Source organism: Zophobas morio, unplaced genomic scaffold (genome assembly GCF_036711695.1).
Source record: "Zophobas morio isolate AGI-343-1 ecotype UQ-CSIRO unplaced genomic scaffold, CSIRO_AGI_Zmor_V1 ptg000022l, whole genome shotgun sequence".
In the NCBI taxonomy this organism is placed as follows: domain Eukaryota; kingdom Metazoa; phylum Arthropoda; class Insecta; order Coleoptera; family Tenebrionidae; genus Zophobas; species Zophobas morio.
The window spans coordinates 1680889-1703844 of NW_026972127.1; the positions used below are offsets into that span (position 1 = coordinate 1680889).

At 31.1% G+C, this 22956-nt stretch overlaps 2 protein-coding genes across 3 annotated transcripts; both read right to left on the reverse strand.

The window, feature by feature from the left end:
• Positions 1-3350: 3350 nt before the first annotated feature.
• On the reverse strand, positions 3351-11765 carry LOC135133651 (neprilysin-2-like). Its single transcript, XM_064062108.1, has 9 exons — positions 11728-11765; positions 11587-11684; positions 11396-11537; positions 11034-11349; positions 10808-10981; positions 10393-10757; positions 4287-4527; positions 4051-4231; positions 3351-3986 (listed from the first exon to the last, which is right to left on the reverse strand). The coding sequence occupies exons 1-9, from the start codon at positions 11754-11756 to the stop codon at positions 3400-3402; spliced, it is 2133 nt and encodes a 710-aa protein (XP_063918178.1). The 5' UTR covers positions 11757-11765; the 3' UTR covers positions 3351-3399.
• Positions 11766-11884: 119 nt separating this feature from the next.
• Positions 11885-17779, reverse strand: LOC135133519 (neprilysin-2-like). Of its 2 annotated transcripts, XM_064061959.1 has the most exons (10): positions 17508-17779; positions 17357-17460; positions 17116-17302; positions 16749-17067; positions 16517-16690; positions 16264-16472; positions 16070-16222; positions 15786-16026; positions 12553-12724; positions 11885-12508 (listed from the first exon to the last, which is right to left on the reverse strand). In XM_064061959.1, exons 1-10 carry the CDS (start codon positions 17519-17521, stop codon positions 11922-11924), a joined length of 2160 nt encoding a protein of 719 aa, XP_063918029.1. In that variant the 5' UTR covers positions 17522-17779; the 3' UTR covers positions 11885-11921. The 2 variants fall into 2 exon arrangements, with proteins under 2 accessions (XP_063918029.1, XP_063918028.1); XM_064061958.1 differs by having other exon boundaries at positions 17116-17460.
• Positions 17780-22956: the final 5177 nt, after the last annotated feature.

A 22956-nucleotide genomic window follows, 5' to 3' on the forward strand; every position in this document is an offset into this window, starting at 1 on the left:
TTTTAATTTTGACATTTTCGACACTCAACTAAATACATTTTCTTGTAGAATTAGAACTCTAGAACTCAAATACGGCCTCGCTTTTTTGATACTTGCAACCGTTTTTCCAGTATCGACTGTTGAAAAATCGAAATTTTTTAAAATTTTCAAAAATTCGCATTTCGCAGCGATTTTCTCGAAAATGTTGCTTCGTGACCATCAATATGCTATATTTTTGGAATCAGCGTGTCGAGATCTACGTCCATGAATTTTTTCATAATTTTTAGACAACTTTTTTAAAATAGAAATTTTTTAATGGTCCCCAAAATATTGGCAAATTTTTGAACTTAAGTAAATACTTGTAGATTTCCATGGAAAGGATGAAAAGAACGAAAAAGACGATTAAGGACGAACAAGGACGAAAAGGGCAGAAGGGACCAAAGGGACGAAAAAGGATAATTGGGACGAAAAAAGACGAGAAGGACGAAATAGGACGGAAAGTACGAAAAGGGGCGAATAAAGACGAACAAGGACGATAGAGGACGAAAAGGACGAAAAGCACGAAAAAGGAAGAAAAGGAACGAAAAAGGACGAAAAGGACGTAAAAGGATAATAGGAGCGAAATAGGACGATAAGGACGAAAAAATACGAAAAAAGGAGGACAAAGGGCGAAAGAGGACGAAAAAGGATGAAAAGGACGAAAAAGGACGAAAAGGGCGACAAAGGATGAAAAGGAATGAAAAAGGACGCGGAGGATGAAAAGGACGAAAAAGGAGGACAAAAGACGAAAAAGGACGAATAGGACGAAAGTAACGAAAACGGACGAAAAAGGACGCAAAAGGACGAAAAAGGACGACAAAGAACGAAAAAGGACGACAAAAGAACGAAGAAGGACGAAAAAGGATGGAAAAGACGAGAAGGACGAAAAGGACGAAAAAGGATAGTAAGGACGAAAAAAGATAATAAGGACGAAAATGGATAGTAGGGACGAAAAAGGACGAGAATGACGAAAAAGGACGAAACAGGACGAAAAGGACGAAAGAGGACGACAAAGGACGAAAAAGGATAATAAGGACGAAAAAGGACGAGAAGGACGAGAAAGGACGAAAAAGGATGAAAATCACGAAAAAGGACAATATTTTCAGACAGAATCGACCGTTGAAATATCGAAATTTTTAAAAAATTTCAAAAATTCGCATTTCGCAGCGATTTTCTCGAAAATGTTGCTTTGTGACCATCAACATGCTTTATTTTTGGAATCAGCGTCTCGAGATCTACGTCCATGAATTTTTTCATAATTTTTAGACAACTTTCTTAAAATTGAAATTTTTCATTGGTACTCCTCTTCTTCAAATTTCGCAAAAATTTTGACATTTTCGAAACACAACTAAAGACATTTTTTTGTAGATTTCGAGCTCTAGAAGTCAAATCCGGCTTCGGTTTTTTGAAACCTGCAACTGTTTTTCCAGAATCGACCGTTGAAATATCGAAATTTTTGAAATTTTCAAAAATTCACATTTCGCAGCGATTTTTTCGAGAATGTTGCTTCGAGACCATCAACATGCTATATTTTTGGAATCAACGTGTCGAGATCTACGTCCCTGAATTTTTTCATAATTTTTAAACAACTTTTTTAAAATTGAAACTTTTAATGGTCCCCCCTTCTTCAAATTTCGCAAAAATTTTGACACTTTCGAAACTCAACTAAATACATTTTCTTGTGGATTTCGAGCTCTAGAACTCAAATCCGGCCTCGGTTTTTTGATACCTGCAACCGTTTTTCCAGAATCGTCCGTTTAAATATCGAAAATTTTGAAATTTTCAAAAATTCGCATTTCGCAGCGATTCTTTCGAAAATGTTGATTCGTGACCATCAACACGCTATATTTTTGGAATCAGCGTGTCGAGATCTACGTCTCTGATTTTTTTCATAATTTTTAGACAACTTTTTTAAAATTGAAATTTTTTAATGGTCCCCCCTTCTTCAAATTTCCCATCAATTTTGACATTTTCGAAACTCAACCAAATACATTTTCTTTTAGATTTCGAGCTCTAGAATTCAAATCCGGCTTCGGTTATTTGATACCTGCAACGGTTTTTCCAGAATCGACCGTTGAAATATCGAAATTTTTGAAATTTTCAAAAATTCGCATTTCGCAGCGATTTTTTGGAAAATGTTGCTTCGTGACCATCAACATGCTATATTTTTGGAATCAGCGTGTCAAGATCTACATCCCTTAATTTTTTCATAATTTTTAGACAACTTTTTTAAAATTGAAATTTTTAAATGGTCCCCCCTTCTTCAAATTTCGCAACAATTTTGACATTTTCGAAACTCAACTAAAAACATTTTCTTGTAGATTTCGAGCTGTAGAACTCAAATCCGGCTCCGGTTTTTTGATACCAGGAACATTTTTCCAGAATCGACCGTTGAAATTTCGAAATTTTTGAAATTTTCAAAAATTCGCATTTCGCAGCGATTCTTTCGAAAATGTTGATTCGTGACCATCAACACGCTATATTTTTGGAATCAGCGTGTCGAGATCTACGTCCCTGAATTTTTTCATAATTTTTAGACAACTTTTTTAAAATTGAAATTTTTTAATGGTCCCCCCTTCTTCAAATTTCGAAAAAATTTTGACATTTTCGAAACTCAACTAAATACATTTTCTTGTAGACTTCGAGCTCTAGAATTCAAATCCGGTTTCGGTTTATTGATACCTGCAACCGTTTTTCCAGAATCGACCGTCAATATATCGAAATTTTAGAAATTTTCAAAAATTTGCATTTCGCAGCGATTTTTTCGAAAATGTTGCTTCGTGAGCACCAACATGCTATATTTTTTGGAATCAGCGTGTTGAGATCTACGTCCATGAATTTTTTTATAATTTTTAGACTACTTTTTTAAAAGTGAAATTTTTTCAATGGTCTCCCCTTCATCAAATTTCGCATAAATTTTGACATTTTCGAAACTCAACTAAAAACATTTTCTTGTGGATTTCGAGCTCTAGAACTCAAATCCGGCCTCGGTTTTTTGATACCTGCAACCGCTTTTCCAGAATCGCCCGTCGAAATATCGAAATTTTTGAAATTTTATAAAAGTCGCATTTCGTAGCGATTTTTTCGAAAATTGGAGACTACTTTTTTCGTACTCTAGCGGTCATTTAACCCAACAAACGTCGTGTTGAAAATGAGTGTCGAACTGTGACATATGCACCGATTAGTTTGTCCCGGAGAAAGAAAGCAAAAATTGCATTGTTTGTTTATGGTAACTGATTACAGTCTAAAAAGTGACCCACAAATCCCGCCGAAACCGCAGAAATCTGGAATTTCTTCTTTAATTATACAACACAAATTTACTACTACACAGATTTACAAAACAACAGTTACAATTTTTACTAATACACAAATTTACAAAAACTACCAAATCTCACACTTGTTTACAGGATTCATAAACGACCCCACTGTACAGTTAAAATCCCTCCCGAAATCCTCCGAGTTCATTAAAGGCACCAACACCCGAAAATATTCAGGGGCATGAACAGCCGAATCCTCATACTCCTCCAGATTTTTCTTATTATTACCACACCCATCGGAAGCTGCTAAAATCCAGAACATCTGTCTGGGTGTATACGGAAACGTCAATAATTCCGGTTCAAAGCGGTTTTCTTCGAGCCATTTAACGTAAGTCTCGTAGAGTACTTTAAGGCCGCTGTTATCGGCGATATTTTCATTCAAAGTGTTAGTACCATTCACTTTGAGTCCGACTTCTGGAACAGTCATGTTTTCATACAATTTAATAAGACAGGCAGCTTTTTCTTTGAAAAGTAGTAACGACTGAGGTTTCCATCGCATGTTTAGATGTCCCTTTTCGTCATATTTCCTGCTTTCCTTGTCAAGGGAGTGAGTGATTTCGTGGCCTATGACTTCCCCAAGCGTGACGAAGTTCACAAATTCAGGTCTAGATGCATCAAAGTAGTGTTCTTGCATTAAAGCCGCCGTTATTTCTCAAATCAGAAACAATAATCACAACATGTACCTATAAAATCATTTTAAATATTATTTACTTACCTACAATGTTAGTGGATTGGTCGTACAAACCCTTAGGTTTGTAACTATTGGCCCGAAGAACCCAATTTTCTCTCAACGATTTCTTGTTTTCCTGTTTCAAATTTTCAACATATTTGTGATGTTCAAACAGCGTCAGAGTTAAGTACACTTCTAAGTAATTAGTTTGAGAATCAAGTTCTAGCTAGAAGTCATCGTATTAGAACACACGTATGTCGGAAAAATGTTAACTAACTAACACCACGAAAATAAGTCTCTATGGTTTCTTCATCTAGAATCTCATCTGGAAAACCTATAACGAAACCCATTTTTTCAATTTTTAAAAGCGCGTAGGCTTTGGTTTCTGGATCCATCCAGTTGCTATTTTGCACCACGCTGTAGAAAGTTTTCTTAATATCTAATGCTATTGTGGTCACAGTTTCTTTATCTTTTAAAGAAAAAATGTTTCTTACGTAAACTGTGGAAGCAGCTACATGTAGTCTAAAAGTTAGAACATTGTAAATTCTGATTGCTGTTTCAAAACTTAACTATTTTGATCTACAGACCAGAGCTCGCTCAAGCCATTGTCGACTCTAAGCGCTTAGAAGCGATTTGGTTGATTTGGAATATAATCTATGCGGGAAATAGTTGTTTCAATTCTTCATCATTTCGGTTTTGGACTTTGTCAATTTATCGATTTTTTAAATTTACTTTTATACTTTTTATTTAAAAATTTTTCTTTTTCAACTTTTCGATTTCTCGATTTTTCGATGTTTCAGTTTTTCAAATTTTCGATGTTTTGATTTCGCGGTTCTTCAGTTTTTCGACTTTTCGGTACCTATTTCAGGTTTTAGATTTTTCGATTTTCTAGTTTTTCGATACCTATTTCGATTTTTCAATTTTTAGATTTCCCAAATTTTCCTGATTTCTGGTTGGAATTTTTTAATTTCTCGATGTTTCAGTTTTCTCATTTTCCAATTTTCCAATTTTTAGATTTCTCAATTTTTTGACGTTTTAGTTTTGGGATTTTTGAGTTTTTAGATTCTTCAATTTTTCAACTTCCCAAATTTTTATTTTTTTTTAATTTTTGATATTTCAGTTTATCGAGTTACAATTTCACGCTTTCTCTATTTATCGATTTTTTTAAAGTTTTAAATTTTCAGTTTTTCAATTTTTAACTTTCGGATTTTTTGATTTTGGGGTATTTCTGTTTTTCGATATTTTTCGACTTCCCGACTTTTCGATTTCTCAACATTTCAGTTTTTTAATTTTTGGATGTTTCGATTTTTCAGTTCTTCAGATTTTAGATTTCTCAATTTTTCGTCATTTCAGTTTTGGAATTTTTCGATTAATTCATTTTTAGTTTATTGACTCCTCAATTTTCCAATTTTTTAAATTTTCGATTGTATAAATTTTGAAATTTTCGGTTTTTTGATTTTCCATTTTTTATATTTCTCAATTTTTTGATATTTTAGTTCTTTTAATTATCTATTTTTTTAAACTGAATTTTTCAATTTACTAAGTTTAAATTTTCAATTTTTCAATTTTTCGGTTTTGGGTAATTTCTATTTCTTTTCGACTCGATGTTTGAGTTGTTCAATTTTTGGATGTCGCGTTTTATTGATTTCTCGTTTTCTCGAATTTTCGACTTTTCGGCTTTTCAATTATTAGATTTTTTGATTTTTTAGTTTTTCCATTTCCCAGTTTTTCGTCATTTCAGTTTTGGACTTTTTTAATTTATCGATTTTTTAAATTTAAAACTCTTTAATTTTTTTATACTTTTTATTTTAAAGTTTTTCAAACTTTTCGATTTCTGGAATTTTCGACATCTCGAATTTTCGATGTTTCAGTTTTTTGATTTTTCATTTTCCAATTTTTAGATTTCTCAATTTTTTGACGTTTTAGTTTGGGATTTTTCAGTTTTTCGACTCTAATTTTTCTCGATTTTCCAATTTCTGGAACTTCTGATTTTTCGATTTTTTTGATATTCAATTTCCCGATTTTTCGATTTTTCAGTTCTTCAACATTTTTAGTTCTTCATTTTTCTAATTTTTAAACGTTTTTTGATGTTTCGATTTCCCGAACTTTCGATTTACCAACTTCATAGCTTTTGATTTTTGTTCAGTTTTTCGATTTTTCAATTTTTCGCTTTTTTTAAGCTTTAAATTTTTAATTTTTCAATTTTTAACTTATTATTGAAATATTTGACATATCCAAAAACTGAGGAATTAAAAATAGAAAAATTGAGAAACCAAAAAGTCAAAAAAGTGAAGAATTGAAGAAATGATAAATCGAAAAAATTGGGAGTTTATATAAGTCATATTTGAAAAACTGAAAAATCAAAATATTTAAAAATCGCAAATTTGAAGAGGAAAAAATTTGGAAAAACGTAAAGTTGAAACATCGGAAAATTGAGAAACCGAAGAATTGAAAATCGTAAAATTGAAAATAAATAATCTGAAAAATTCCAAAACTGAAATTTCGAAAAATTGAAAAATGAAAAGAGAGGAACGGAAAAACTGAAGAATCTCAACTCTGAAATATCCAAAAAAAATGACAAATAAAAAAGTCAAAAAAGTCAACTCGAAAAATTAAAAACCTAAAAAATTGAAAAATTGAAAAATTGAGGAATTGAAGAAATGAAAAATCGAAAAACAGAGTTTATAAAAAAAAATTGAAAAATCAAAAATATTAAAAATTGAAAAATTAAGGAATTGAAAAACTGAAAAATCGAAATAGTCGAAAGTCAAGAAATGGAAAATCGAAAAAATTGATTGTTTAAAAGTCAAAAATTGAAAAATCGAAATATTTAAAAATCGCAAAATTGAAGTGGAGAAAAATTGAAAAAACGTAAAGCGAAACATTGGAGAATTGAAAATGGAGAAATTGAAACAATCAGAAATTGTTAAATCGAAAAATTATAATAAATAATCTGAAAATTCCCAAAACTAAAATTTCGACAAATTGAAAAATGTAAGAAAAACAGAAGAATGGAAAACTGAAGAATCTCAAAACTGAAATATCCAAAAATTGAGGAATTAAAAAATTGAAAAATTGAAAAATCAAAAAGTAAAGAAAGTGAAGTCGAAAAATCAAAACCTTAAAAAATTGAAAAATCAAAAACCTAAAAAATTGAAGAATTGAAGACATGGAAAATCGAAAAACTGAGAGTATATAAAAGTCAAATTTATAACATTGAAAAATCAAAATGTTTAAAAATCGTAAAATTGAAGAGGAGAAAAATTGGAAAAACGTAAAACTGAAACATCGGATTGAGAAATCGAAAATTTGAAAATCGTAAAATTGAAAAATTGAATAATCAATAAACTAAATAAATAACTTAAATAAACTGAAAACTGGAAAAACCGAAATTCCAAAATTTTAAAAATAGAAAAATTGAAAAATCAGAAAGTTGAAAAATTGAAACATCGAAAAACCGAAAATCTGAAAAGTAAAAAATCGAAAAACCGAAAAATCAAAAAATCAAAAGATCGAGAAATCGAGAAATCAAAAATCGAAATGTCGCAGAATCGAAATATTGAAAAATCCCAAAATTGAAATATCGAAAAACTGAAAAATGAAAGAAAAACTGAAGAATGGATTAATTGAAAAATCAAAAACCTGAAAAATCGAAAAATTGAAGAATTGAAAAACTGGAAAATCGAAACATTCGAAAGTGAAGAAATGAGAAAATCAAAACATCAATTAAACGAAAAAACGTAAAACGAAACATTGGATAATTGAAAATGGAGAAATTGAAACACTGAGAAATTGCAAATTCGAAAAATTGAATAATAAATAATCTGAAAAATTCCAAAACTGAAATTTTGAAAAATTGAAACACAAAAGAAAAACTGAAAAATTCCAAACTGAAATATCCAAAACTTGAAAAATTGAAAAATTGAGAAATCTGAAAATCAAAAAGTTAAGTCTAAAAATCGAAACCTTAAAAAATAGAAAAACTGAAAAATCAAAAATCCGAAAAATCGAAAAATTGAGGATTTGAAAAACTGAACAATCGAAATAGTCAAAAATCAAGAAATGGGAAAACCGGAAAAATTCAGTTCAAAAAAGTCAAAAATTGAAAAATCGAAATATTTAAAAATCGTAAAATTGAAGAGGAGAAAAATTTAAAAAACGTTAAACTGAAGCATCGGAAAATTGAGAAATGGAAAAATTAAAAAAAGAGAAATTGTAAAATCGAAAAATCTGAAATAACCCAAAACTGGAATTTCGAAAAATTGAAAAATGAAAGAAAAACAGAAGAATGGAAAAACTAAAGAATCTCAACACTGAAATATCCAAAAGTGAGGAATTAAAAAACTGAAAATTGAGAAATCAAAAAGTCAAAAAAGTGAAGTCGAAAAATCTAAACCTTAAAAAATTGAAAAATCAAAAACCCAAAAAATTGAAGAATTGAAGAAAACTGGAAAAACTGAGAGTTTATTAAAGTCAAATTTGAAAAATTGATAAATCAAAATGTTTAAAAATCGTAAAATTGAAGAGGAGAATAATTGGAAAAACGTAAAATTAAAACATCGGAAAATTAAGAAATCGAAAAATTGAAAATCATGAAATTGAAAAATTGAATAATAAATAAACTGAAAAATCCCTAAACTGAAATAACCAAAAATTGAAAAATTGAAAAATTGAGAAATCGAAAAATCAAAAAAGTGAAGTCAAAGAATCGAAACCTTAAAAATAGAAAAATTGAAAAATTAAAAACCTTAAAAATCGAAAAATTTAAGAATTGAAAAATTGAAAAATCGAAATAGTCGAAAGTCAAGAAATGGGAAAATCGGAAAAATTGATTTCATAAAAGTCAAAAATTGAAAAATCGAACTATTTAAAAATCGTAAAATTGAAGAGGAGAAAAATTGAAAAAAACGTAAAGCGAAACATTGGAGAATTGAAAATGGAGAAATTGAAACAATCAGAAATTGTTAAATCGAAAAATTATAATAAATAATCTGAAAATTCCCAAAACTAAAATTTCGACAAATTGAAAAATGTAAGAAAAACAGAAGAATGGAAAACTGAAGAATCTCAAAATTGAAATATCCAAAAACGGAGGATATAAAACTGAAAAATTGATATATCAAAAAGTCAAAAAAGTGAAGTGGAAAAATCAAAACCTTAAAAAATAAAAAAATCGAAAACTTAGAAAATTGAAAAATTGAAGAAATGAACAATCGAAAAACTGAGTTTATAGTCAGGTCTAAAAAACTGAAAAATCAAAATATTTAAAAATCGTAAAATTGGAGAGGAGAAAAGTTGGGAAAACGTAAAATTGAAACATCGGAAAATTGAGAAATTGAAAAATTGAATAATAAATAAATCGATAAATCCCAAAACTAAAATTTCAAAAAATTGAAAAACCAAAGAAAAACTGAAAAATTCCAAAACTCAAACATCCAAAAAGTGAAAATTTGAAAAACTGAAAAATCGAAAAATCAAAAAGTCGAAAAATCGAAACCTTAAAAAATATAAAAAATTAAAAAATCAAAAACCTGAAAAATTAAAAAAATTGAAGAATCGAGAAACTGAAAAATCGAAATATTTAAAAATCGTAAAATTGAAAACGAGAAAAATCGAAAAAACGTAAAAGTGGAAAATTGAAAATGGAGAAACTGAAACATTGAGAAATTGTAAAATCGAAAAATTTAATAATAAATAATCTGAAAATTCCCAAAGCTGAAATTTCGATAAATTGAAAAATGAAAGAGAAACAGAAAATTGGAAAACTGAAATATCCAAAAAACTGAGGAATTAAAAAATTGAAAAATTGAGCAGTCAAAAAATTGAAGAAATGAAGTCAAATTTGAAAAATTGAAAAATCAAAATGTTAAAAAGCGTAAAATTGAAGAGGAGAAAAATTGGAAAAACGTAAAATTGAAACATCGGAAAATTGAGAAATCGGGAATTGAAAATAGTGAAACTGAAAAACTATAAAATCAAAAAATTGAATAATAAATCAACTGAAAAATCCCAAAACTGATATTTTGAAAAATTGAAAACTGAAAGAAAAACTGAAAAATTCCAAAACTTAAATATCCAAAAATTGAAAAATTGAGAAACTGAAAAATCATAAAAGTGACGCCGAAAAGCGAAATCTTAAAAAATAGAAAAATTGAAAAATCAAAAACCTGAAAAATCGAAATATTCGAAAGTCAAGAAAAGGGAAAATCGGAAAAATTGAGTTTATAAAAGTCAAAAACTGAAACATCAGAAAATTGAGTAATCGAATTAGGATGTGTATCATATCACGGAATGTGGCGTATAGATCAAATCGTTTCTGAACACTTAGAGTCGACATTGGCCTGCGCGCACTCTGGTCTACAGATCAAACAAGTTCAAGCGACGTACTTATCCAGAACCTCTATACAGTGCCTCCACCTCACTTCCACGCTTGTTTTGTTCTTACTAACCCTATGAAACTCTAGAGTTTGTTCTCTAAACTCTTTAGGCAACTGAAGGATAGATTTTTGCACAGCGCACCAAAACATGTAGTTAGCCAAAGTCCTCTTTTTGGTACTTCGTAGCAAAAGCGCTACATTTTTCAAAAATTTCAACCAAGGTACATTTATAACGGTCGAGTTTGACATGACTACTGGATCAACAAAGTTCTGTATAAGTTCTAACCAAGGAATAGTTCTGATGGTAACCCCCAACTCTTGAATCGTCATTGGGTTATAATTAGGACTCAGAGTTAGTTCAAAAGGAAGGAGAATCTAGAATCCTAATCGTTAAAAAAATAGTTACACCTTAGTTTCCATTTCACATTGCTTAAATTTCTTTCAAAATCGAGGATTTCGCTAATTTCGGGGTTTGTGGATGTTGTAGGGGTACCGAAAAGTGACACTATTTTCACTATATAGTCCAGGTAAGCTTGACTGTGAGAATGATCCACACCCTTCGCTAAAATCTCATAATTGATCAAATCCGGTTGAGTGATCTACAATTCGCTGTTAGTTTAAATAGTATAACACCATGATTGTAACCCATACCGTGAGCATCCGCTCGGAATGATTACTTCTATCTGAGTAAACTTGCATCGAAAAGAAAATATCAAAAGTCCACCCTATCGTTCTAAAATTTTGCCAGAGTTGTACCCAGTCGAATTTTTCTTCACTCCAAGTTGGTTCAATCAGTGGCCAACCCCCCAATTTTGCAAAAAGTCGCTTAATAAAAAGCAAACTTGTTTCCTCTACGTCGGGATTCATACAAGACTGGTACACGATTTTGAGAAGTTTGAACGGTTTTCCATCGTCTAGATGAGGAGGTTCCTTGACTAGATTTTTCAACTGGAGTCGAGCTTTTTCACTGGAGAAAAATAATAACTAGGGGGAAAATAAAAAAAACTACTCACTGGATTTTGGAAAATCGTTTGGCCACTGGTTGATTATTGTTTTTGGCGTAATTTCCACAAACGAATTTGTAGAAGTCGTCGCAGGGATTGACACTAGTATCAATCGTTTTTAAAATAGCAGAGTTCGTGTAATCAGTTGATGCTTAAACCAAAGTTTTATTGTATTTATTGAAAACGAATCAAGTACTTACAGTACGACTTAAACGAACGAGACAGACCTGCGCAGACCAACCCCAAAACGACCAAACACAAAATCACTTTCAACCATTCTTTCAACGAAAAGAGTTTGCTAAAATTTTTCGTTACAGATTGAAACTAAATAAAGAGCGTACCTTTTGTGTGACACTGCGTGGCGGCGCATTTCGTAATAATAATAATGCAACTACTTGTTACTCTTAATATAATAATTGGGGATAATTGAATACGTCACGTTCACCACACGAAACCAATTATACTGGGCGAAGTACTTAGTTAAAAATAAACAACAAATCTGGTGCACTCTTTATTAACAGAAATGGAGTGATTTTCACCACACTTCACACTTGTCTTCGGGATTCATCACCGATCCTGTCGAACAATTAAAATCTTTGCTGAAATCCTCCAGGTTCATGAACGGTACCATAACCCGGAAATACTCGAGAGCGTGGACGTTGGTACTCACGAACTTTCCTAGAGCTTCCTTGCGGTACTTGGCACACCCATTGGTAGCTACCGAAATCCAGAATATCTGTCTTGGACTGTAGGAGAGTCCAGGCAGAAGAAATTCTTCCCCGTTTCGCTTGACCCACTTCAAGTACCCTCTATAAGCTATCTTGAAACCTCCATTGTCGGCTATATTTTCATTCAAAGTTTTCACACCATCTACCGCCATACCGCTTTCCGGAATAGTCATATTTCCATACTGTCCCACGAAACATTCTGATTTTTCTTTGAAGGATTTCACGGCTTCGGGTGTCCACGAATTCAAGTTGCCGTTTTCGTCGTACTGGTTGCCTTCACCGTCGAAAGCGTGGATGATTTCGTGCCCTATCACCTCCCCGATTCTGCCAAAATTGATGTAGTAGGGTCTGTCTCCATCGAAGAACGGGTATTGGAGCAAAGCAGCCATAATTTCTGAAATTCTTTGTCAAAATTTTTTCCGACGGGTGTTCACTCACCTATTGAGTTGCTCTTTGCTTTGAAGAAGCCGTTTGCTGTGTAGCAGTAAGCCTGTGACATCCAGTCCGATTTGACCACTCTTTGTCTAAATGTTTTGACGGTTTTTTTGTGAAGAAACGAAGATACGTTTAAGTTGATCTTCAGGAAATGGTTGAAAGGGTCTAGTTCCAGCTGCAACACGCGAGTTATGTTGGTCATCAAATATGGGCTATTCGTCGGTTGAGAACTTGGTTGATCCACAGACCGGAGCGCGGTTACGCGAATGTCGACTCTAAGCGATCAGAATTTCTGCTGGAAATAGTTATTATTTAGATGCTTTTTTTTGTTTAACTAAAAATTAATTCTTTAATTGTGTTTGATACTAATAAAATGTTCTAAAAAATATTGAAAAATTGAATTATCGAAGAATCAAAAATTTTAAAAATCGAAAAATTAAAAAAACCAGAAATTGAAAAGTTCCCAAAACTGATAATGCTGGAAAAATTGAGAAATCTGAAACTTAAAAAATCGAAAAGTCGAAAAATCTTAAAAATCGTAAAAGCAAGATGGCAGAATTAAAATGTCGAAAAAGTGAAATTGAACAATCGAAAAAAAAAAATTGGAAAATTGAAGAACTGAAAGATAAAACTTTGGGAAGTCGAGAATTGGGAAGATCAAAAAATAGACTTATTGAGAAACTGGAAATCTGAAAATTCAGAAATGTCAAAATTTTAAAAGTTTAAAAAATATTGAGAATTGAAAATCGAAAATTTAAAACATTGAAAAATCAAAATATCGTAAAATTGAAAAATTGAGAAATCCAAACATCAAAAAAACCAAAAAAATAAAAATTCGAAAATCTAAAATTTAAAAATTGAAAAACTGAAAAATTTTCAAAATCGCAAAATTGAAAAATAGAAGAATTGAAGAACTGAAAAACGAGAAATCGAAAAATCTAAAGTGTAAAACATTGAAAAATTCAAATATAAAAATTAGAAGAATTGAAAACTCGAGAAATCGAAAAACCTACAATTTTAAAATTGAAAAATCTAAAGTTTAAAACCGAAAAATTGAAAATTCAAAAATTAATAAGTGGAGAAATCAAAAATTCCAGAACTCGAAAAATCGAAGAATTGAAAAACTGAAAAATCACAAAATTGAAGGAAATATCCAAAAATTGAAAAATTGAGAAATCGAAAAGTCAAAAAAGCAAAGTTGGAAAATCGCAACTTAAAAAATCGAAAAATTGAATAATCAAAAACTCGAAAAATCGAGAAATCGAAACTCGAAAAATAACTCGAAAGGTCGAAGAATTGAAGAACTGAAAAATCGCAAAATTGAAGGAAATATCCAAAAATTGCAAAATGAGCAATGAAAAAATAAAAAAACTGCAAAAGTAAAAAATCGAAAAAAAATTTCAAAAACTGAGACCTCTAGAAATCGAAAAATCAAAAGAATTCGAAAAAGTCCAAAAGTCGAGAAGTTGGGAAATCGAAAAATTGAGAAACCGAAATATTCCGAAATCGAAAAATCGAAAAGTTAAAAATGGAAAAATTGATAAATCGAGAGATTGAACAACCAAAACATCGAAACATCCGAATCTCGATCTGAAAAAATTGAAAAATAAAAACTTTAAAACTTCTGAAAATTGAAAAATTAAAATATAGGAGAACTGAAAACTCGAGAAATTGAAAAATCTAGAATCTCAAACACTGAAAAATTAAAATATCGCAAAATTGAAAAATTGAGAAATCGAAATATAAAACAGATGAAAAATTGAAAAATTTAAAGTTTAAAAACAAAAAACTAAAAATTCAGAAAATAAAAATCGAAAAATCGAAAGATGGAGAATTCGAAACATTAAAAAATCTACAAATCGAGAAATCAAAACTCCAGAATTTAAAATATCGAAAAATTGGAAAATCGAAAATTGAACAATCCAAAAGTAAAAAGTCGAAAAACCGAGAAATCCAAAAATCGAAAAATTAAAAGAAGAACAGTTAAAAATAGAAAAATTGCTAAATCGAGAAACTGAACAATTAAAACATCGAAACTGACTTCGATAAATCCAGAAATCAAAAAATCGAAAATTTAAAACTTAGGAAAATTGAAAAATCGAAAAATTAAGAATCTCAAAAATTGAAAAATTAAAATATCGCAAAATTGAAAAATTGAGAAATCGAAATATAAAACAGATGAAAAATTGAAAAATTTAAAGTTTAAAAAACAAAAAACTGAAAATTCAAAAAATAAAAATCGAAAAATCGAAAGATGCAGAAGTCGAAACATCAAAAATCTACAAATCGAGCAATCAAAACTCCAGAATTTAAAAAATCGAAAAATTGGAAAATCGAAAATTGAACAATCCAAAAGTAAAAAGTCGAAAAACCGAGAAATCCAAAAATCGAAAAATTAAAAGAAAAACAGTTAAAAATAGAAAAATTGCTAAATCGAGAAACTGAACAATCAAAACATCGAAACTGACTTCGATAAATCCAGAAATCAAAAAATCGAAAATTTAAAAATTAGGAAAATTGAAAAATCGAAAAACCTAGAATTTAAAAAAATGAAAAATTAAAACATCGAAAAGTTGAAAAATTGAGAAATCGAAGTGCTCCTATAAAACAGTCGAAAAATTAAGAAATGTAAAGTTTAACGAAAAATTCAAAATCCAAAAAGTAAAAAATCGAAAAATCGAAAAATACCAAAACTGAAAGAAATATCAAAAAATTTGAGAAATTAAGAAATTGGAAAATTGAAAAATCGAAAAACTAAAAAAGCAAAGTCAAAAAATCGTAAGCTTAAAAAATCGAAAAGTTGAAAAATCAAAAACCTGAAAATTTCGAAACGTCAAAATTTGAAAAACTGAAAAAGCGAAATATTTAAAAACCTTAAAATTGAAACATCGGAAAATTGAGAAATCGAAAAATAAAAAAATTGAGAAATCGAAAATTTGAAGAATGGAATAATTGAAAAAGCCCAAAATTGAAATATTGAAAAATTGAGACATCTAAAGTTGAAAAATCGAGAAATCGAAAAGCCGAAAAATGTCAATATTATTATGCTACTTATTAACATTTAAATAACATATATTCGATAACATTGTTAGATGACATCATCAATTCCTGGGAGGCAGGAACGGATAAATTTTATATATACTTATAGATAAATAGATAAATCGCTTAGAGTCGACATTGGCCTGAGTGCGCTCTGGTCTGTAGATCAAACAAGTTCTCCGGCGATTCATCCTCACCCCTTTGTAGAACTCTTCAACCACACTATCATTCAGAAGTTCGTCCGGAAACCCAATCCGTTGACCGATTTTACCCGCTTTCAAAATGACGCGCTCTTTGGTCTCTAAATCCAACCAAGACTTGTTTTGCGCAACCTCAACAAACGCTTCCTGGATATACGTGGCCATTTCTTTCACCAAATTCTTGTTTCCAGTGTTGACGAAATTCTTCACGTATACATACGATGCAGCTACATTCAGTCTAAAATTAATGCTTGGAAATTGTCGACAATATCCACGAGTACTTATCAATCTCCTTGATACACTGATCCCATCTAGCGGCACGTGCCGTCCCTTTCACAACCCTAAGATAGTCAAAATTGCGCTCTCTGAATTTCTGCGGAAGATGATTGATGCACTTCTTGACGATATACCAGAACATGTAATTGGCTAGAATTCTACAAGAATAGAGACGTGAACCCTAGTGACGAAAACAAACCTCTTGTTGGTGTTGAGCAGCAAATCTTCCAAGTTTTTCAAAAATTTGAGCAAGGTAACGTTGACAACATCTCTGGATTTGAGCATCTGCTCAGGCGCTAGATAGTTGTTGATCAGTTGCAACCAAGGTATGCTATGGACACTCTCTTGCAGTTCTTTAATCGTCATTGGGTTGTACTCGGAAGCCGACGCTTTGTCAGAAGCGACTATCTACAATTTCGAATTAGCAAAAATTGAGACTATTTGTGACTCACTTTGCTCAGGCTGATCTCGAATTCGAGGACTTCGTTCATTTCGACACTCGCTGAGAGTTTGGGGGCGCCGAAAAGCGACAACACTCGCACCATGTGGTCGTAGTAAGCTTGAGTGTCGGTGTGATTGACACCTTTTGACAAACTGCGATAGTTGGAAATGTGGGGATAAGTAATCTATAAGAACAATTAAGTACATAGATTATGATCAAAAACACTGAAACTCAAAAAATACTGTAAGAATCCTCCTTGACGAGTTTTTCGCATCTACGTCAATCTGCATAGCTACAAAAAAATTCAAGTACCACCCGCTTCGTCTAAGCCGAAACAAGACTTGTTTCCAGTCGAATTTTCTCTCGTTCCAGTTTGGATCAATCACAGGCCAGCCCCCCATTTCTTTGAAAACGCGTCTAATGAAAATGAGGGACTCAGTTTCCATTTGGGTGGTGTTCATGCAGGATTGGTAGACGGTTTTGAGGAGTTTGAGAGGTTTTGAATCGTCTTGGTGTGACGGTTTTTCAAGCAGACTTTTCAATTGGAGTTTAGCTCTATCACTGTTGGAACGACATCGATAAGTTATTAGTGTTCGAATAACGACTTACTTGACGATGGAGAAGGTCTTGATTGTCGTCTTGTGGTCCGGAATGACACTATTTTTGATAAAGTTACCACAGACGAATTTGTAGAAGTCGTGGCAAGGATCGACAGTTGTATCAATCATTTTTGATATATCAGCGGCTGAGTGGACACATTTTTCCGTTAAACAGACGTTCGGGGGTGCAGTTGTATCTAGTGTAACGATCGTGGTGGTATTTTCTTCTATTTTGGTAACAACTTTCTCACCAGTTGACGATTTCGTTGCAGAATGACACAGTAAGCAGACGATGATAACAAAAAGAATCAAAATCGCTACTAATAACAACCACGACCCTCTTGTACAATACTTGCTGAAACTATCACTAAGTAATTCATTAAGTAATTGTCAAAAATTTACTTCGTCCAAGACATTGTCTTCACGGTGATTTTTCTTCTGCATATCTAGAGGCTCTAGCACGTTTTTGACACAATATGTAGATTTTTGTTAACGAGATATTTCTCCATCCGCTGAAAATGGTAATTTTGTCATTTGTGGTGAGCCCACGCTTATTAAGGGGGGAATAAATCGTTGAATTTGCACAGTAAGTAGAATACTAAGTACAGTTCGCGGGTATGATTCACGTTGATAAATTGGATTAACGAGAAAATGCATAACTTTTTCGCAATAAATTACCGAGTTTAGTGGCGACTTGGCGAGATTAGCGTGAGATAAGAGCTTTTTGTGGTTTTAGAGGGCATTTAAAAATTTGCCGGGACGGGAAATTTAATTGGCGCAATTAAGAGTGTTAAGTGTGAGTGTGGACATTTGACTTTATAATTTCTCCGGGGACGGGTGGATTAATTTGTTTATTAATCTTAAGTTGGACCTTTTTATGTGAGTTATATTCAAGAAAAAAAAAGTGCGAATAGTTCAGTGAAATTTGTGATGAAGACTAAATTTTATTAAATAAACCTTTGTTTTTCATTTATTTCCCATTCTGTTATAGTTTCGACAAAAGTTTCAGCTGCTGTAGTGAAATAAACAATAAGAATTCTTGTTTCTATTGGTGTAGTATATTGTAAATGCGGCAACCAACAATACACCTCCCTTCTACACTAAAAATCTATTAATTCTGTAATGTAATAAATTAGAAATTGTTAATTCTGTAAAGATGTTGGCAATCCTGAAAAAGTTTCGGTTATTTTGATTATAGATATTTCGGCTTTACTAGAAACAAAATGGCGTAAAAGGAGCTGAATGTGCATATATTTATCAAGATAAAACAAATCAAAACTTGTCACTTTTTATTTTGGTGATTTTGAGAAAATGGATCGAATTTTCGTAGAAATGAATTCGTTAAAAAGTTCTGGAGGTCAAAATCAGCATTAAAGATTTTTCTGGTAATTGTCGACGGTATCCGGAGAAAAGTAAAAAATTTCGTTAAAAAATCGAGGTTTTGGTAATGTTAAAAATCCGCAGAAAATTCTGAAAGATAAATATTGACAAGCTAAATTGAAAAATATAGCGTGCTGATCGTTCCGGAGCAACATTGAGGAGCATCATTCCAAATTCGGGAATAATCGTTACATTTTTATCAAGGACATATTTAGGGCGATTCTGGAAAAATTGGCCAACCAAAAATTACGAAAAAAATCGTGTTTACGGAGGAACGATAGGTCTATCAGTGAAACTAATCCAAATTCGATGCCACCATTGGTTTCCGAAATATTCGGATTTAAAGTCAAGCATTTAAAATAACTCAAAATTTGTTTCTTCCTATTTTGGAGATTTAAAAAAAAATGGCTGTTTTTTTCCTATAAATGAATTCGTTAAAAACTTCTAGAGGTCGAAATCAGCTTCAGACATTTTTTGGTAACTTTCGGAGATATTTGGAGAAAAGTAAAAAAATTCATATATTTAGTATTGAAGAATTGAACTTTTGGCAAAGTTGCTTAAAAATCAACAAAAAATTCTGGGAGATAGATCTCGATCAGCTAAATCCAAAAATATAGTGTGTTAATGGTCCTGGATCAAGACTGAGACTATCATCGAAAATTTCGGAATAATTGTGTCATTTTTATTAAGGACTTATTTAAAGCAACCCCGGAAAAACTGGGTGGCCTAAAATTATGAAAAAAATCGTGGTTGGGGAGGAATGATAGCTCTATCAGTGTAAAAACTCCAAACTCTATGCTACCATTGGTTTTCGAAATATTTGTTTTTAAAGTGAAATTTTAATATTTAAAATATCTCAAAATTTGTTACTTCCTATTTTGGAGATTTCGAAAAAATGGCTGCTTTTTTCGTATAAATGAATTCGTTGAAAACTTCTAGAGGTCGAAATCAGATTCAGGATTTTTTTGGTAATTTTCGGAGATATTTGGAGAAAAGTAAAAAAATTCATACATTTATTAGTACTGAAGAATTGAGCTTTTGGCAAAGTTGCTTAAAAATAAAAAAAAAATTCTAGGAGATAGATCTCGATCAGCTAAATCCAAGAATATAGTGTGTTAATGGTCCTGGATCAAGACTGAGGCTATCATCGAAAATTTCTGAATAATTGTGTCATTTTAATTAAAGACTTATTTAAAGCAATCCCGGAAAAACCGGATGGCCTAAAATTATGAAAAAAATCGTGGTTGGGGAGGAATGATGGCTCTATCAGTGTAAAAAATCCAAATTCTATGCTACCATTGGTTTTCGAAATATTTGTTTTTAAAGTGAAATTTTAATATTTAAAATATCTCAAAATTTGTTACTTCCAATTTGGAGATTTCGAAAAAATGGCTGCTTTTTTCGTACAAATGAATTCGTTAAAAACTTTTGGATGTCCAAATCAACATTAGACATTTTTTTGGTGATTTTCGACCTTCTCTGGAGAAAAGTCAAAATTTTCTATTGAAAAATTAAGTTTTTGGCAAAGTTATTTAAAAATCAACAAAAAAAGTTAGCAGCTAGATCTCAATCAGCTGAGTCCAAAAATATGGCGTATTAATGGTCCTGGATCAAGACTGTGGACTGTAATCGAAAATTCCGGAATAATTGTGTCATTTTTGTTAAGTACTTATTTTGGGCGATTCCGGAAAAACCAGGTGGCCTAAAAATTATAAAAAAAATCATGTCTGCACAGAAATAAGAGCTCCTTTATTGAAAATAATCCAAACTCCATCCGACTATTGGTTTTCGAAATATTCGGATTTAAATTCGATTTTTTAAAATATCTCAAAATTTGTTATTTTCTACTTTAGCGATTTTGAAAAAATGGGTGGAATTTCGTAGAAATGAATTCATAAATAACTTATGGAGGTCAAAATAAGCATTAGAAATTTGTGTGTTAATTGTGGACGTTATCCTGGGAAAAGTCAAAAATTTCAAATGTTAGGTAAGTATATATTAACAAATTGATCTTTTGGCAAAATTGCTCAAAAATCTACAAAAATTTCTAAGCGATAGATCTCTACAAACTGAATCGTAAAATATTGCGTAATGGTGGTCCCGGATCAAAATTGAGGATTGTCGTCGAAAACTCAGGAACAATCGTGTTGTTTTAATTAAGGATTTATTTAGGGCAATTCCGGAAAAACCCAGTACCCAAAAATTACGAAAAAAATCGTATTTATGGAGGAACGATGGCTCTACCAGTGAAAATAATCCAAATTCGATGTCGTTATTGGTTTTCGAAATTTTCGTGTTTAAATTCAAATATTTAAAACATCTAAAAATTTTTTACTTATTCCTGTTTTGGAGATTTTGAGAAAAATGGCTGTTTTTTTCGAATAAATGTGATTTCTTTAAAAACTTCTGGAGGTCAAAGTAAGCATTAAACATTTTTTTGGTGATTTTCGACTGTATCTGAAGAAAAGTCAAAATTTCATATGGTATTATTAAAAAATCGAGCTTTTGGCTAAGTTGCTAAAAATCAACAAAAAAAAATTAGGAGATAGATCGCGACCAGCTAAATCAAAAATATAGCGTATTAATGGTCCTGGATCAAGACTGTGGACTGTAATCGAAAATTCCGGAATAATTGTGTCATTTTTGTTACGTACTTATTTAGGGCGATTCCGGAAAAACCAGGTGGCCTAAAAATTATGAAATAAATCGTGTCTACACATAAACAATAGCTCCATTATTGAAACTAATCCAAACTCCATCCGACCATTGGTTTTCGAAATATTCAAACTTAAATTCGATTTTTTAAAGTATCTCAAAATTTGTAATTTTTTATTTTAGCGATTTTAAAAAAATGGGTGGAATTTTCTTAGAAATTAATTCATAAATAACTTATGGAGGTCGAAATAAGCATTAGAAATTTGTTTGCTAATTATGGACGGTATCTTGGGAAAAGTAAAAAATTTCAACAAATTGATCTTTTGACAAAGTTGCTTAAAAGTCCACAAAAAGTTCTAGGAGACAGATTTCGACAAACTGAATCGTAAAATATAGCATATTGGTGGTCCTGGACCAAGACTGAGGACTATCGCCGAAAATTCAGGAACAATTGTGTCAATTTTATTATAGACATATTTAGGTCCATTCTGGAAAAACCTGGTGATCAAAAATTTTGGAAAAAATCGTGCTTACGTAGGAATGATAGGTCTCTCAGTGAAAACAATCCAAACTCGATACGAGTATTGGTTTTCCAAATAATCGGATTTAAAGTCAAATTTTTAAAATATCTCAAAGTTTGTCGGCGATTTTAAAAAACTGGCTGGAATTTTCATAGAAATAAAATCGTTAAAAATTTCTGGCGGTGGAAATCACCATTAGAATTTTTTTTGGTAATTTTCGTCGTTATCCAGGGAAAAGTAAAAAATTTCATGTATTGAAAAACTGAAAAATTGAGTTTTGGTAAAGTTGCCTAAAAATCCACAAAAACTTTTGGGATAGAGATTTCTACTAGCTGAATCGAAAAATATAGTAAGTGTCTTGATAGTCCCGAACCAAGTTTGAGGACTATCATCGAACATTCCCCAATAATCCTGCCACTTTTATTAAAGACTAATTTAGAGCGATTCTGGAAAAACCTGGTGGTCAAAAATTATGAAAAAAATCGTGTTTATGTAAAAACGATAGGTCTATCAGTAAAAATAATACAAACTCGATGAGATAATTGGTTTTCGAAATATTCGGATTTAAAGTCTAATTTTTTAATTTTTTAAAATCTGTTTTTTTTTCGTAATTTTTGATGAAAATGGTACATTTTTGCAAGGATATATGGGTTTTTGTAATTATGGGGCGGAGCCTAATTGCAAAATCGATATTTCTTTTTACAAATTTACCATTTTAAACATGTTTCAAATTTCATGTTGTGAAAAGTCTACACATATTACAAATAAAAGACAAAATGTCACCCCACCCACCCGCCCCTATCTAAATTGTGATGAATTTTTTAAGCATTTTGAACCAAGAGTTTAACTGCAAGATACTTATTTCTTTAATACGAATTAAAAACATCTTTATGAATACCGTGTTGTTTGAAAAATTACTATGTTGATTAAGAAAAATGGATAATATAAAGCCCCACCCACCCACCCCATCTCAATTGTGATGATTTTTTTATTCTTAGAAACCTGAAACATTTTTCAATTGGGCTCCTTCCCGTAATTTTTAGAATTTTGCATGTTTAGATAGTTCAATGTTTCGACATCTTGCTTTTTTAATTTTTCGATTTCTTGATTTTTAGACTTTCCTGTTTTTGGATTTTTAAATTTTTGGAATTTTTGACTTCTGGCTTTTTCGATTTTTGAATTTGTTAATTTTTCACCTTTCTGATTTTTCAGTTTGTCAATGTTCCCATTTTTTGATTTTCATATTTTTCGCCTTTTCAATTTCTCAATTATTGGAGTTTTCGATTTTTCAATTT